Source organism: Vanellus vanellus (assembly GCF_965231255.1).
Source record: "Vanellus vanellus genome assembly, chromosome: 11".
Classification (NCBI taxonomy): Eukaryota; Metazoa; Chordata; class Aves; order Charadriiformes; family Charadriidae; genus Vanellus; species Vanellus vanellus.
The window spans coordinates 25267534-25282605 of record NC_138916.1 but is presented as its reverse complement, the minus strand read 5'-3'; the positions used below and the strand labels follow the sequence as shown (position 1 = coordinate 25282605).

The 15072-nt window shown below is 71.0% G+C and overlaps 3 protein-coding genes across 3 annotated transcripts; 2 read left to right on the top strand and 1 right to left on the bottom strand.

Moving 5' to 3' along the window:
- Positions 1 to 1810: 1810 nt before the first annotated feature.
- LOC309676125 (peptidyl-prolyl cis-trans isomerase FKBP8-like) lies at positions 1811 to 4059 on the top strand (the record flags this gene model as incomplete). The annotated part of the gene is made up of 8 exons (XM_082488606.1): positions 1811 to 2045; positions 2179 to 2345; positions 2428 to 2516; positions 2712 to 2953; positions 3027 to 3199; positions 3276 to 3353; positions 3498 to 3605; positions 3691 to 4059. The coding sequence occupies 8 exons, from the start codon at positions 1811 to 1813 to the stop codon at positions 4057 to 4059; spliced, it is 1461 nt and encodes a 486-aa protein (XP_082344732.1).
- Positions 4060 to 4197: 138 nt separating this feature from the next.
- SERF2 (small EDRK-rich factor 2) lies at positions 4198 to 4909 on the top strand. Its single transcript, XM_082488874.1, has 3 exons — positions 4198 to 4242; positions 4462 to 4570; positions 4681 to 4909. Exons 1-3 carry the CDS (start codon positions 4236 to 4238, stop codon positions 4742 to 4744), a joined length of 180 nt encoding a protein of 59 aa, XP_082345000.1. The 5' UTR covers positions 4198 to 4235; the 3' UTR covers positions 4745 to 4909.
- A 5366-nt stretch (positions 4910 to 10275) lies between these two features.
- On the bottom strand, positions 10276 to 14656 carry SERINC4 (serine incorporator 4; the record flags this gene model as incomplete). The annotated part of the gene is made up of 12 exons (XM_082488604.1): positions 10276 to 10492; positions 10967 to 11099; positions 11223 to 11274; positions 11571 to 11643; positions 11927 to 12053; positions 12129 to 12224; positions 12519 to 12730; positions 12794 to 12887; positions 12986 to 13065; positions 13165 to 13343; positions 14333 to 14479; positions 14606 to 14656. The coding sequence occupies 12 exons, from the start codon at positions 14654 to 14656 to the stop codon at positions 10276 to 10278; spliced, it is 1461 nt and encodes a 486-aa protein (XP_082344730.1).
- Between the last annotated feature and the right edge of the window lie 416 nt (positions 14657 to 15072).

Here is a 15072-nt window from a genome sequence, read left to right as displayed (position 1 = left end):
GGGCTCAACAACCGCTCTGCCGCAGCTCTCCTTCGCTGGGGACACACGCTCCCGCGGCGGTGGGCAGGTGCTCTCCCAGGCACAGACTGTGATTTTCTCCTGGATGCTGCCCAGGCTGTCCAGCCGGCTCTGACCCAGCCTGGGAGAAGACAACACCTCTCGCCAGCCCAGCCCAGCCCAGCCCACTCCCCCGGGCCCCACGCAATGCCCAGAGAAGGCCCTGCAAGGTGGGCACCCAGAGCGAGCAAGGCAGGAGGGACTCTGTCCCCAGACTGTCTCCAAAGGCTCCATCTCCATGGCTGCTGCTGCCCCGGCACCGTGGATTCCCCTACTGGGACCAGGGACTCAGGATGCCATGAGCTCAGAGTGGACCTCGGGGACTTTTAGACCCCGAAGCACCGCGGTGCTGCTCGGCCAGGGCCATCGGGGACCCTGAGGAGAGCAGGAGCGGACCCTCCTGGGCTCCGAGCAGCGGTGGGCACTGGCACCCCGCGGCAGCGCTCCCACCCGTCGGTGCCCGAGGGGCGGCCCCCAGGCACAGCCCCGAGCGCAGAGGGGACCGGAGGGCGGCGAGGGGCCGCTCCCGGCCCGGGAGGAGCGGCCCGCAGCCCCGGGCGGGCGGGGGTCGTGCAGGCTCACCGGGGCACGGCCAGCCGCGCACACTCGAAGCTGCCCCGCGGCTCGTCCCGGCTGCAGCGGGAGAGGGAGAAGGCGAAGAGCCGCGGGGGGGTCCCGGGGCCTCCCGGCACCGTCAGGCACTGCCGGCGAGACGGGTCGTCAGAGCGGCGCCCCCCCAAACCCCCCCGTCCCCCGAGGAGCGGCGAATCCACCCCGCGGCGCCGCCCGCCGCCCGCTGCTCCCACCGGCGGCAGCACCGGCGCCACCGGCCCGGCCCGCGGGGACCCGTCCCCTCTCCTCCGATCTCCCCGGTTCCCCGATCCACTCACCCGCGCCGGTTCCCCCACACCGCGACCGCCCTGGGTTCCCCGGTCCCCCTCCATCCTCCCGCCTCCTCGCTTTCCCCGGGTGCCCCGGTCCCCCCCCCGGCCCCTCCCGATCCCGCCACGCCGTGGAAGCCCTGGGTCCCCCGGTCATCCCCCGGTCCTCCCACTCCCTGGCCGCCCCGGGCTCCCCGGTCCCCGCCGGTCCCCCCGCTCACCCCGTGGCTGCCCTGGAAGGCGATCGCGGGTCCCGGCGCTCCCTGCAACAACAACGGGCCCCGATGAGTTTGCCTGCTCCCCGGTCCCCCGGGTGCCCCGCTTCCCCCGGCCCGGCCCGGTGCCACCTGCCGCCGCCCGCAGCCGCGCAGCGCCGCCGCCGCCGCCGCCGAGAGCCGCACGTGCAGGAGGCTGAGCCGGGGGCCCGTCCCGCAGCCCCGGTACCGGTACCGGAGCCGCCCGCGCAGCTCCGCCCGCGGCCGCGGCATGGCCCGGTGTGCGGGACCGCGGCGGGCGGTGCCGGGGAGCAGCGGCGGGGCGGGCGGTGCCGGGCCGGTCCCGGGGGGGGGGGCGGTGGGGCGGGGCGGGGCGGCGGCGGGAGCCCCGCGGCGGGGCTCGGCCTGAGCCGGCTATTTTTGCCGCCGGGCCGGGCTAATCCGCTGAGCCGCTTCCCGGCGTTAGGTAACGGCACGGCGGGATGCGCTCGGCGGCGGCCCCGGCCCGGGCGGCCCCGGGCAGTCGCGGCGCGGCGGGCCCGGCGGCGACGCGCCCGGTGCGGACTGGGGGCCGCGGGCGCCCGCCGCCCAGCCCCGGGGGGGCCCGGACCGAGGCCGGCTGGTAGCAACGGGAAGCGAGGCGGGCCGGGGGCGGGCATGCCGGGACCCTCGCCCGGCGGCTCCCCGGAGAGGGAGGCGGGGGCCGGAGGGCGGCGGCGGGGGCCCGGCCGGGGCAGGCGGGTGCGGTTCCGCCTGCCCCACACCGCCATCCCGCTGCCGTCGGTGCGCGAGGAGGAGCGGCTCTTCTACCGGCGGCTGGAGGCGCTGGTGGCCCCGGGACCCGGCGGCTTCGGGCCGCTCTTCGCGGCCGACGGCTGGAGCGACCTGACGGGTGAGAGCCGCGGGCGGCCCCGGGAATAGCCACGCCGGGGGTCCCGGGGAGAGTCGGGCCGGGAGTCCCTAGCCCCGGGGGTCCCGAGCCCCGGGGGTCCCGGGGGGGCTCTCAGGGCCGCCCCCGCCCGCAGAGGACCGGCTGCTGCGGAAGCGAGTGGTGCGGGACGGGCAGGGCGGGCCGCGGCCGCGGCCGGGCCAGGAGGTGTCGGTGAAGGTGCTGGGCGCCCTGGAGGACGGCGCGCTGGTGGAGCGGGACCCGCGGCTCACCTTCGTGCCGGGCCACGGCGACGTCGTGCAGGTTAGCCCCGGTCGGGGCGCGGTGCGGGCTGAGCGTTGCCCGCTGCCGCCCCCGGCCAGCCCCGCCGTGCCCGCGTCCGCAGGCGCTGGAGCTGGGCGTCCCCACCATGCAGCCCGGGGAGGTCTCCTTCTTCCTCGCCGCCTTCTCCTACGGCTACGGTCGCCCGGGCAGGTAGGCCGGGCGGGCATGGGTTGGGCAGGGAGACTAGGGCGGGCAGGGGCCAAGAGAGCAGGGGCACCGGGGTGGGCAGGCCGGGGGCGGGCAGGGGAGAGGGGGAGGCCGGGGGCGGGCAGGAGCCGGGGGGCCGGGAGGGCAGCGGCCGGGGAAGGCAGGGGCCGGTAGGGGCAGGGGGGCCGGGGCGGGCAGGGGCAGCCGGCGCTGTGCCCGCAGGGAGCCCGACGTGCCGCCCGAGGCGCCGCTGCTGTTCGAGGTGACACTGCTGGAGGTGCGGGACGGTCCCGACTCGCAGCCGCTGCCGCCCGCCGCCCGCCTGCGCCTGGGCGCACAGCGGAGGGAGCGGGGCAACTTCCACTTCGCCCGGGGCGACTTCCCGGCGGCGCTGCGCTCCTACCGCCTGGCCCTGAGCGCCCTCGACGGCCCCGCCGCCGGTGAGACCGGGCGGGAAGGGTGCGGGGGGCCGGGCTCTGGGTCCGGGTCGCTGAGGCCACGCTCGCCACGCAGCCCCCCCCGGGCCGCAGGAGGAAGAGGAGCTGCGGGAACAGCGCGTCAAGTGCCTCAACAACTGCGCGGCCGCCGAGCTGAAGCTGCAGCGGGCGGAGGAGGCGCTGGCGGCCTGCGAGGCGGCGCTGCGCATCAGCCCGGACAACGGCCGGGCGCTGCTCCGGCGGGGGCAGGTGAGCTCCGCAGCGCCCCGCAGCGCCCCCCGGCCCAGTCCGGCCCGGCCGTTACCGCTCGCTCCTCTCCCCGCAGCTGCTGGCGCAGCAGGGCCGGGACGCGGAGGCCACGCTCGTCCTGAAGAGAGCCCTGGAGCTGGACCCGGCCAGCAAGGTTCGGCTGGAGGGGGGCTGGGGGTCCGCAGGAGCCGGGTACCGGGAGCGCTGGGGCGGGCGTGGCTCCCCGAGGAGCCCGGCACCGGGACCGTCGGGGGTCCCGCCGGAGCCCTGCCCGCCGCAGCCGCCCCGTCGCCCGCAGGTGATCCACGCTGAGCTGTCGCGGCTGGCGAAGCGCCGGAGCGCCGCGGCCCGTGCCGCCCCCCAGGAGCCCCTCCACGGGCCGCAGCCGCCACCGAGCTCCGGGTACGTAGGCGGACCGGGCTAAGCGGGGACGGGCGGTCGGGGCGGGTTACGGGGCCCCCGGTGGCGCTCACGGCGGTCCCTCCCCACAGAGCCCCAGCATCGCCCGCGGCGGAAGGAGCGGCCTGAGCGGCGTCCCACAGCCCGCCCGGAGGAGCCACCGCGCCGGGGACGGAGGAGTGGCTGCGGGGCCGCCGGTGGCCCGGACCGGGGACCGCAACGGCTGCGGGCGCGGACCGAAGAGCGGGAGAGCGCCCGCCCCCGCCCCGCCTCGCCCCCGCCCCGCCTCTCCTCGCGTCTTGCCCCGCCCCTCCCGCAAGGCTCCTGCGTTCACGCCCCCTTTGCGTCATGGAAGGGCGTGTCCCCTGCCGTGCTCCGCTCCCCCGCGCGTGGGTGCGGCTCTGGCGCCTGCGCCCCAGCTTCCGGCTTTTTCGCCCCCGCCGGCAGAATGGCAGCCGTAGCCTGCGGCCTATCAGGCGGGGCCGAGCCGGAGCGGCGAGCCAATAGAAAGGCACCGGAGGCGGGCTCGGCGCGGCGATTGGCCGTGTCGCGCTCTTAAAGAGCGGGGCGGGGCGGGGCGTGGGGGGGGGCAGTGCGGGACGTGGCGGCGGAGCGGAGGGCGGGAGGGAGCGGCGCCATGACCCGTGAGTGCGGGCCGCGGCCGGGCCGGGCCGGGCCGGGCCGGGGGAAGCAGCTCGCGGCGCCGTGACCCGCCCTGCGGGCCTGGGCCGGGGCCGGGGTGGGGGGTGGACGCCGTGACCCGTGAGCGCGGGGCCGGGGCGCGGGCTGGGCTGTGGGGCCGGGGCTGGGCCGCGGGGCCGGGCCCCGGGCCGGGCCGTTCTGAGGCGGCCGCGCCGTCGCAGGCGGGAACCAGCGCGAACTGGCGCGGCAGAAGAACCTGAAGAAGCAGAGCGACTCGGGCAAGGGCAAGCGGCGGGACGACGGGCTCTCGGCCGCCGCCCGCAAGCAGAGGTGAGCGCTGGGCCGGCCCCGCCGACCCTCCTACCCCCGCCCCCATTCCCGGTCCCGTCCCGGCGGTGGTGCCGGTACCGCTGCCAGCCCAGCGACGCGCTCTCCCGCAGGGACTCGGAGATCATGCAGCAGAAGCAGAAGAAGGCCGACGAGAAGAAGGAGGGCGCCAAGTAGCCCGCGGCCGGGTCGGGCCGCCGCTGCCCCGGGGCCGGGCCGCCCGCCGGCAGGATGCCCAGCGCAGCCCCGGGGCGGGGCGGGGCCGCCCCGATGGGGACCCCGGCAGCGCTCTGCGCCCGCCTCGGGTCCGTCTCCTATTAAAGTAGCTTGTGGAGCCCTGCAGGCTCTGTCTCCTTCCTCTGTGCGCCCGGGCGGGGGGGCTGGGGCTGCCCGGGGAGCCGGAGAGCTCGCGGCCGGGAGGGAGCGTTCGTGGCCGCGTTTTGTGCCGGTGAAGAGGAGGGATGGACCAAGCGTGGCTGTTGCCGTGTGGAGCAGCTGCGTCTTTACGGTGAGGAACAAAGATGAGGCCTGGCCTGGGAGGTGTCTGTGGGCATCACTTGGGGGGTCAGAGCAGCCAGTGGGACCCCGAGCGCAGCCGCGGGTACGTGGGGAGCCTCGGAGGCGAGGTGTGGGCAGAGGGAGGTGAGGGGTGAAGGCCGCGGGGAGGACGGGATTGCTGGAAGCCAAGAAGAATGAAACCAGGAAAGGATTACGTTGGAGAAGGATGGGATGTAGCGAGGACGGGAGGGAGGGCTGTGGGGGCCGGGGAGATGGTGCCTGTGCCTGAGCATGGGATTCTGCGGCCAGTGGGACAAGTGGGTGCAGGACTGAAGTGGGGCGAGGTGCCTGTTCCGCAGTACCTCTGTGGACGCAGTCAAAGTGGGGGATTGTCTGTGGGGAGCACGTGAAGCTGGCAGCTGGCCTGCCCTCTGTGCTAGGTCCAGCAGCAGCGCAGAGCTGCCCTCGGGGGGATGCTGAGGTCCAGTCCAGCGCTGTGGCCTTCTCCCTGGCCCACCGTCCTCTTCACTTCCCTGCAAGACCAGGAGCAGCGGCATCAGCCGGTCCTACTGCTGTGGCAGGATGGAGCCCGGCAGCTGCCGTGGTCCCTGCACAGCCCTGAACTGGGTTCTGCGGCAGGCAGGGCTCCTCACCGGGCAAGGTGCAGCACAGCCTCCACCACATTGGTGCCATCTTTAGCGCTGGCCTCGCAGAATAAGGACCTGTGGGCCTGGGGGGAGCAGCGGATGTCAGTGGGGTCCCTGCTGCCCTGGGGGACCCCGAGGTGTGCCTGCTCACCATGGCCAGCTGCTGCCCCTGGGCTGTGCAGACCCCGGCTGCCTCTGGCAGGCCGGGACGCAGGTCCATCTTGTTCCCCACCAGCATGAGCGGCAGCGGCCGGTCGGTGGCCTGTGGGAGGGGAGGGCGGCTCAGTGCTCCGTAGGGACAGCAGGCTCCAGCTGCAGCCGCTGCTGTGGCCCGCCTCCTCCGGCAGCCGCAGAGCTCTGCTGCACGCCGGCTGCCTCCCGTCACGCCTGCGCTGTGCCCGGGAGCAGAGTGCGGTTCCAGACCCGACACCTGAAGAAGCCCCAAGGCTCCTGCCTCTCTCCATAGGGGCTGCGTGCCTGTCAGACCCTTCCTGCTACCTTGATGTCCTCAATCCACTGGCGGACACTGAGGAAACTGCTCGGGGAGCTGATGTCGTAGAGGAGCAGCACACCGTGGGCTTTGTGGAAGTAGGACTGGGTGATGCTCCTGTACCTGGGGATGGGGGTATCACTGCTGCGGGGTCGGGCCACGGCTGCCCCACTGCCGATGCAGTGACTGCCAGCCAGCAGGGCTGCTGCCAGAGCAGGACCTGGCCTGGCATGGCAGCAGCAGCAGCCCCTGTGCGCTCACTTCTCCTGCCCGGCTGTGTCCCAGATCTGTAATGTGGTTTGCTCCCCATCCACCAGTAGCTGCTTTATCTGGAAGTCCACCCCTGCCAGGAGGGACAGTCAGGTGCTGCTCCTGTGCCTCGGCTGCCGCCAGGGCACCGACGGTGCTTGGGGAGGTGGTGGGCGTACCGAGGGTGCTGGAGATGTCTCCTCGGAACTCGTTCGTGCAGAGGCGCAGCAGGAAGCTGGACTTCCCCGTGCCCCCATCCCCTGCCAGCACCAGCCGGTACATGGGGCAGGGGGGCACAGGTTTCTCTCTCCTTTCCTGCCCCTGGTGAGACAAGTGTCAGTGAGGGGCCGGCATGGGGTGTGGGGGTGCCCCAGCTCACCCCAGCCCGGCCGTTTACACTGGATGGGGAGTTGCCAGTTACCTCTGGCGCAAAGGCAGGAAGCTTCCTCTTGCTGAAGCACCTGGCAGAGCAGGGGGGTCCCTCTGCCTCGCCTGTTGGGGGGCTGGGGGTCTGCTGGGTGACACACCACGGTGAGGGGCCTGAGCCCCAAAGCTGTGGGCAAGTGGAGCTGTGTCTCTCTCCAGGGCGCTGTGCTGGGCGCAGATCCCTCACCTTGGTGGCCCGGCCGGGGCTGGGGGGTAAACTGTCCTCCGAGCTATGGCTGCCTGCGCTGCTGAGCGAGGAGGTTGTGTCTGTGCTGGATGCTGAGCTCCATTGCTGCCTGAGGCCGGCACTGCTGTGGCCCAGGTCTCCATCTGCCCAGGAGAGCGTGTGGTGCAGGGAGTTGTGCCCCCCACTCCTGTGCCAGAGGGCAGTGCTCAGGGAGAGGGGTCCGCAGCCAGTGCTGCCCCTCTGCCCTCCATCACTCACCCGCTGCAGGTGCCCTCTGGGCAGGCGGTGAGGGGGGTACGTGGCTGCATAGCGGGGGATGGCTGCAGGGGAGAATGCATTCAGCGTGGAGGCGCTGTGTGAGGAGGTGAGGGAGTACCCGTGGCAGGGGGGCTCTGTGGCCTCCAGCTCCAGGGGCTCGTGTGGGTCCCAGAGCGCTGGCGGCCGCCCGTGTGCTGTGTCCCGCTGAGGCAGGGGTGCAGGCAGGGCGGGTGAGGGCAGCGGAGCCAGCCTGTCCCTGCGCCCCGCGGGGGTGGCCAGCACCCAGCGTCCCTTCCCTCCCCTGCTGGGGTGGGTGCTGGACATGGCCCTCCCCTCCTGCACTGGTGCCAGCCCTGCGCTCCGCAGCCACTGCAGGGCTCACCACTCGCAGGTCCGCATGCAAGCTGAGCAGCAGGGCTGAGCGCAGGCTGACGTTGCTCTCACAGAGGGTCCTGTTCATCGTCCTGGCAGGAGGAAGCAGCCTGAGGCCTGTGGGCAGCAGGGGACCAACCCTGGGGAGGGCCATATGCACAGCAATGGCACCCCCACACCCCAGGCAGGACCACGTCCCCGCCTGCCTGGCCAGGCTCGGACATACTGCAGCATCCTGACGTAGCTGGCGAACGCCAGGTTCTCCTCTGCCATCTGCCACAGGGCCAGCTGCTCCCTGCAGGGACACGGCGTCCTCACAGCAGGGCCCATGGCGGGACCAGTGCCCTGGGCTGGCACAGGGGCTGCACCCCGCGCCTGGGGCAGCAGAGGTGCTGGGACAGCCAGGGAGCCCCAAGGACACCCAGCGTCACAGGGCTTGCCAGCAACAGGCCTGGAGGGACGTGCCAGCAGCTCTGGGCAGGCGTCCCGGCTGCCAGTGCTCGTGCCTGGGCTGAGCAGGGCAGCGTTTCCCCGATGGGTGCCCAGCCCCAGCCCTCCCCGCGGCAGCAGGGCTGGCAGCCATGGACAGGATCCAGTAGAGCCCCCATACCCATGGCCAGGCTCGGTGGGGCACCCGCCGGCAGTGCTGCCCACTCGGCTGCTGGTGCAGCACACAGGGCGGGCGCTGGGCCACCTGTGGGCAGGGTCCCTGCGGAGCTGGGGACAGCCCTGCCATCCCCTTCCCCCAAAACGCCACCTCTTGTGCTGCTGGTCCTGCTCGGAGAAGTCCTCCTGCAGCTGCTCCAGCTCCGCCTGCAGCTGGGAGACGCCGCGCTCGGCCTTGCACAGGGTGCGACGCAGCCGGTCATTCTCCTGGGCAGAGCGAGACAAGTCCTTGCTGGGGCGCAGCCCGGTGCACTGGGGCCTCTGGGGTGCCCGGGGCTGCAGGGACCTACCTCGGTGATGTCCCCGAGCTGGCGCCGCAGCTGCCCGATGCCCGTCCCGGAGCCCCACGTGGGTCCCTCCATCTCCTGGGGAAGGAGAGGTGCGAGCTGCAGCCCCCAGGGCAGCCCCACACCGGGCACTGCAAACCCCCACTGCTCCAGTCGGGGACCCTGCAGCACCTGCACTGCGCACGGCGACTGGGCGAGACCCCCGTGTTGCCCACCCCGTGGTGCCGCCCTCACCTCCTGCGGGACCGTGTCCTGCTGGCTGCGGGGGGCTGGTGGGCGCAGGCTCTGGTGGGAGCCGTGACCACAGGTGTCAGTCCCCGTCCGGCACCAGCTGCCACCGCCACCGTGTGTGGCCCGTCAGGCGCAGACGGTGCTGTGGCCCCGTGGTGCTGCGCTGCCGTGTTTGCTCTGCGGGTGGGGCGGGGGCCCGGGACGTCATCCTGCGGCAGCACCGGTACCGCACCCTCCCAGGCGGCTGTGCTGGGCCCCTCGGTGCCGCGGCTGGCTCCGGTACCCAGCGCCTCTGGCACCACTGGTCTCCCCTCCCACCAGGCCCACTGAGGCACCGGGCATGGGCAGGTGCCAGGGAGTCCATACATCTGTCCATCCATCCTGCCCAGGGACGGGGGCAGTGTGGAGGGCATTCTGGGGGTGCCATGGCCATGGTCCCCAGGGAGAAGGCATCTGCTGTGGTGGGGTGGGATGGGACTGGCAGCTGGAGCCAGGGCTGGGCATGGTGCCCATGGGGCCCCCATGGCCTGGCATTGTCCCTGGCGTCCTGGGGCAGGTCCTTGGCCAAGAGGCTTGGGACAGTCCCTGCTGCCCAGGCAGGTGCTTGTCTGGGACTTGGTGCTCTGACGGCGCACAGGCACCTCTCGGGTGGCGCGTTGTGCTGGAGCCCTCCCCGTGTCCTGGGGTGGGGGGTGGCTCCTCCAGGGGCTCAGCTGGGAGGGTGCTGCGGGCACCAGCCATGGGCTGAACGCCTCCCTGGAGCACCAGACCCCAGGCTGGTGCTCTGCAACCCCCCAACTCGTCCCCCCTCTCCATCAGAGTCGCCCTGCAGGTGCCCTTGGCCGTGACTGAGGCACGGACCGGCCGGTGCTGGGGCACTGCTGGCACCTCCATGTGCAGCCCCACGGCTGCGGCCTGTGTGGCAGTGGATGGCACAGGCTCAGCTCAGAGTTTTATATAAAAAACTGTATTCAAGAAGCTATTTACAATGAGCACACCACTTGTGGGTGAGCTGAGACGCGGAGGTGGCTGGGGCAGAGCCCTGCTCCCACAGAAGGCTCCGGGCCAGGGCAGCCATGGGGCTGGCAGCCGGCACATGGCAGGAGCTGCCTCCCTGCCCGGAGGGGGCCCGGCAGCAGCCAGGGCTGAGCACCCACCACCCGGCTGCCTCCAGCCACCCCTCGGCTGGCTCCGGAGCTCAGCACAGGACCAGTGTCCTTGGGAGCGCCCACCTCCTGGGTCGCCCTCAGGCTCTCAGCTGCCACCGTCTCCTGGGATGGGGGATCGGGGGAGGCCAGTGGGAGCCAGCAGGGCCAGGGCACAGGCACAGGGCATGGCAGGGACCAGCCCCAGCTGCTGCCACGCACGGTGCCAGGCACAGTCTGTCCCAGCAGGGACTATGTGGAGACGCTGATGCGCTGCGGGGCGCGTCGTCGCCGCAGGACACGCAGGGCCGGGCTGCTGCGCCGGTGCTGGGGGGAGCCGCGGAGGCAGAGGGGGCTCAGCAGCAGCCACAGGTAGAGCAGGACGCAGGCCCAGCATGAGGACACCTTCACCCAGAAGGTCGACCAGCTGCCATGTGTGAAGGTGGTCTCCAGCACCGCGTTCTCGTAGCTGGTGGGAGAGGACAGGCATTGGGCGCCTGAGGGATGCTGACACAGGGGATCCCTGGGCCAGTTGCACCCACCCGGTCACCCCATGTCCCAGCAGCCACATGTCCCTGGACACGTCCCACCCACCATGGAGCCCCCCAGCCCTGCAGACCCCAGCCTGTCTCTGCAGCACACAGCCACTGGCTGCCGTCGGCTGGGGCAGTCGGTCGAAGCTGTGAGGGTCTGCAGGTGCAGAGCTGTGCGCTCCCCCAGCAGACACCAGCTCGGTGACGCCAGCACGGCCCAGAGCAGAGCGCCGGTGAGGAGTGCAGCGCTGCAGCCTGAGCCCACGCGGGGAGCAGGTCGGAGCTGGCGGGGTGACAATGCAGAGGGGGTGACGACGCTGGCGGGGCTGCAGTCCCAGCTGGGCGGCTGCGCTAGCAGCCGGGAAGGGGAGCGAGAGCAGGGAGGGCTGGGCAGCAGCATGGGGTCCTACCTGAACCAGTTGGTGAGGGTCATCATGACATAGAGTGAGGCGAGGAAGAAGACGAAGTGGAAGGCTGAGTAGCTGTAGACCACCCGGTCTCGCTCGTCCTGGACGATGCATTGTCCCCCATTGGTCTCCTCCGCTTGTTCACAGGTCTGCTCGGCACCTGGGAGAGCACAGGGGCACAGTGGCTCCTGCACCCCCTCCTCTCCGGCACCCCAGGGCTGGGACAAAGGCACCCAAGGGCGCGTGTTTCTGCACCCACCTCTCAGCTCCTCCTCCATCTTCTCAGGGCAGCAGAAGCAACAGGAGGGTTTCTGCAGAGAGAGCAGCGTGCTGGCGACTGCTGCAGGGGCAGAGCAGCCCCGCCATGCCGCTGAGCTGAGCCCTGCCGCAGGATCGAGCCCTGCCGTGGGATCCGTCCCTGTCTGACATGGGGGCTGCCTGGCTCCGAGGAGCCGGTGCTGGTCGGGGTGCGCCATGGGAAGCCCCTTGTGCTTGGCTGGACAAACCTTTGGGGCTGGGGCTCAGGAGGGCTTGAGGCGGCGGGTCTGGGGTGCCCATGGCAGGAGGACACGGGGCACAGCTGCGGGAGGGTAGTATCCGTACTCACTTTAAACTCGAAGCTGTAGACTTTGACCATCCAGAGGGGCCCGAAGATCTCGGCGAGGTAGGAGGCTTCATTACTGTGCCCAAGAGAGAGGCAGAAAGCGTAACACAGACACCCACCACCCTGTGTCAGGCCCCCAGCCCGCCCCATGGGTCCGGCACTGCCACAGGAGACATGCCATGCTGTGTCCACTCACAGACACCCGGCTGACTCTGGCCCTGCCATCCCTCGGGACATCACCCAACTCAGCGCCACGGGCCGTGCCACAGGCTGAGCACGGGGTCCCTGGTGGGGTGGCCATGCCTGGAAGGGAGGGTGCTGCAGAGCCCTTGCCCACCCCGCGCTGTGGGCACACGCACCATGCGAAGAGCACGCAGGCGTACATGATGGTGGCCCCCAGGACCGCAACGGTGGTGTCCTCTGTTTGCAGCTCATCCTGCCGGATGCCCGGGAAGCAGACGGTGAGGTTCTGCCCCTTGTAGAGCACTGTGGGAGGGGCAGAGGTGAGACGGGTGTGCGCCCCGGTGGGGGGAGCTGCCAGCGGCAGGCGGGAGCACCCACCTCTCTCCGGGGGCCGGCTGGACAGTGCAGAGAAGGTGAGGTACATCACGTAGCAGCTGATGATTGAGGACTGCAGCAGCCCCGACCGCGGCTGCTCTGCAAGGATGGGGTCAGAGGTGTCACTGGAGCCCCCAGAGCTGGCGGATGGGCTCCACGTGGGTCCCAGGCAGCCCCCTCCCACCACCCTCCTGCCCGACACCCTGTGCTGAGGCACAGGAGGGACCAGCAGAAGCCCTGGGGAGCTGTGTCCTCCCCAGTTGCCCATGTGCTTGCCCTGAGCTGGGAGCCTGTAGCCACCCCCCCAAGCCCCAGGACCCAGCCAGCCCTGCAACACGGCAGCCCGTGCCGTGCCGTGCCATGCTGTGCCATGCCGTGCCATGCTATACTCACTGAGCCGCACACAGGGCGTGATGGAGATGAAGGACATGACGCCGCAGAGACTGCCGTTCACGGTGAGCAGTGCCTTGTTGAGGTGGCAGGCGGCCGGGTGGGTGTAGTACTTGTAGAGGAAGGAGAAGGCAGCGGAGGCGAGGGTGTAGAAGGCGGCTGTGGCCAGCAGCACAGCCAGGTACCAGCGCTTGTCCTGCGCGGCGCCCGTCAGCCTGCCGGGAGAGGGGGTGAGAGCCGGTAGCAGGCAGGTGCCCGCCCGGCACCCCGGCACTCACCAGTTCTTGTTCCAGGTGTGCGCGAAGGCGGTGATCAGCACCAGCTGGATGAGGATAAAGGCGAAGCCCCCGCAGACGCCAGTGTAGTGCCAGGCTGGGGGGAGAGGGCAGCGTGGGGGCTAGCACAGGGGGCCTGCCGCGGCCATGGGCAGGGTCCCCAGGGTGCCAGCTCAGGCAGGGTGGGGGACGCACCTTGGATGAAGCCATCCTCGGGGATGAAGAAGCTGGCAGCCCAGAGCCCCACCAGCACGAGCAGCTTCAGGAGCCAGAACCTGTGGGGCAGCCAACGTCAGGGAGACAGGGCCCCCGGCAGCCCCTGGCAGCCCCCATCCCTCGGCAGCCCGGCCCGGCCCCCCGGCCCATGCCCGTACCCGTTGTGGAGCTGCGCGCGGCAGTCGGCGCTGGAGCGCACGTTGAGGAGCAGGGCAGCCTGCGCCAGGTGGAAGCAGGCGGTGCCGAAGCAGACACGGTACACGGCTGAGGAGCCCACCAGCCGCTCGCAGTCCGTGCCCCCGGGCAGATGTTCGCACAGCACCGCAGAGAAGGGCACCTGCAGGTATGGTGAGCGACGGGACGGGGCTGCTGGTGTGCCCAGCACCCCTCGGCACCCACGGCACCCAGCACCCCCGGACTCCTGACACGCCTGCCATTCCCCAATACCTTCTTCATCCCCAGGACACCCAGCACCCCCCATTGCACTGGGCAAGTCCTGCATCTTTGGAACCCCTGGGATCCCTTCCCCCTTGGCTCCTCCAGCAACCTGGGCATTCCCTGCAGCTCTCTTACTCCCAGGACCCCCAGAATCCCAATATTCCCAGCTCCCTTGTCAGTTCTGGCACCCCCATTGCTCTCGGGACCCCTAAGTGCCACTGGGATGCCTGCCCCCCCCCGGCACTCATGGTACCCCTGGTACTATGGTTTCAGCTGGGATGGAGTTGACTTTCTTGCTAGCAGCTGTGTTTTGGATGAGGAATAGCACGACAGCGCACTGCTGGTTTTGGTTGTTGCTAAGCAATCAAGGCCTTTTCTGCTCCTCAAACCGCCCCACCAGTGAGCAGACTGGGAGGGCACAAGGAGTCGGGAGGTGACACAGCCAGGACAGCTGACCCCAACTGACCAAAGGAATATTCCGTGCCGTGTGACGTCATGCTCAGTATATAAAGCCGGGGGAAGAAGGAGGAAGGGGGGGATGTTCAGAGTGATGGCATTTGTCTTCCCAAGAAACAGTTAAGCGTGATGGAGCCCGGCTGTGCTGGGGACGGCTGAGCTGTGGGGAGCGGGGAGTGAATTCCTTGTTCTGCTCTGCCTGCACGCGCGGCTTTTGCTCTGCCTGTTAAACTGTCTGTATCTCAGCCCATGAGTTTTTCCTTACTTGTACTCTTCTGATTCTCTTCCCCATTGCAACTCAGGGGAGTGAGTGAGTGGCTGTGTGCTCCTAGCTGCCAGCAGGGGTTAAACCACGACAGACCCCCATCACCCCCAGTGCCCCTGGGACCCCCGGCACCCCACCACCCTGGGTGTCCCAGCTCCCGCCATCACCTTCTCCCTGACGGCCTGGGCCACAGTGCGGGACAGCATGAGGCAGCACACGGCAGAGGCCAAGACATGCAGGAGCGTGTACAGGATGCGGGTGCCTGTGGATACGCGGAGCCCGCGGCAGGAGCTGCAGCCACAACTGCCGCACAGCTGGGGGGAGCATGGTCAGCAGGGACCCCATCAGGCCAGAGCTGCCCTCCAGCCTGCCCTGACACCCCCCACGCCCGTCCAGGTCCCCCCTCCTCCCGCCAGCCCCGCCAGTCCCCGCAGTCCCACCTGGCAGAGCAGCGAGTGCAGGAGGCGGCCGTGCGCCCGTGTGCCCGCCATGGCCCGGCTCGGCTCCGCTTGGCCCCCACTGCCCTGACAGGATTAGGGGGGATTGTCAGCTTGGCCCGCCCCGCCATCTGCTCACCGCCACCTCCCAGCAGCCACCATCGGGGCGATCTGCAGGGAGCCTGTCCAGGGTCCAGCAGTGACCCCCTGGCCACAGGCACCCCTGCCTGGGACCCTGGCCCCTCACTGGGCAGGATGAGGCTGCAGCAGCCAGCTTGGGCATGGGCTGGCACGGGGGGCACGTGGGATCCGTGGGGTGCTGTGACCTGCGCGGTGATGGCTGGTGCCATGGTGCTGTGTGGTGTGACTGGAGGGCGTGGGGGTCCCAATGGTCTGGAGGGATACAGAGGCACCCGCAGGCACAGAGGCAGCCAAGGGACACGGGTACCCCGAGGGGCAGGAGGAAGGCA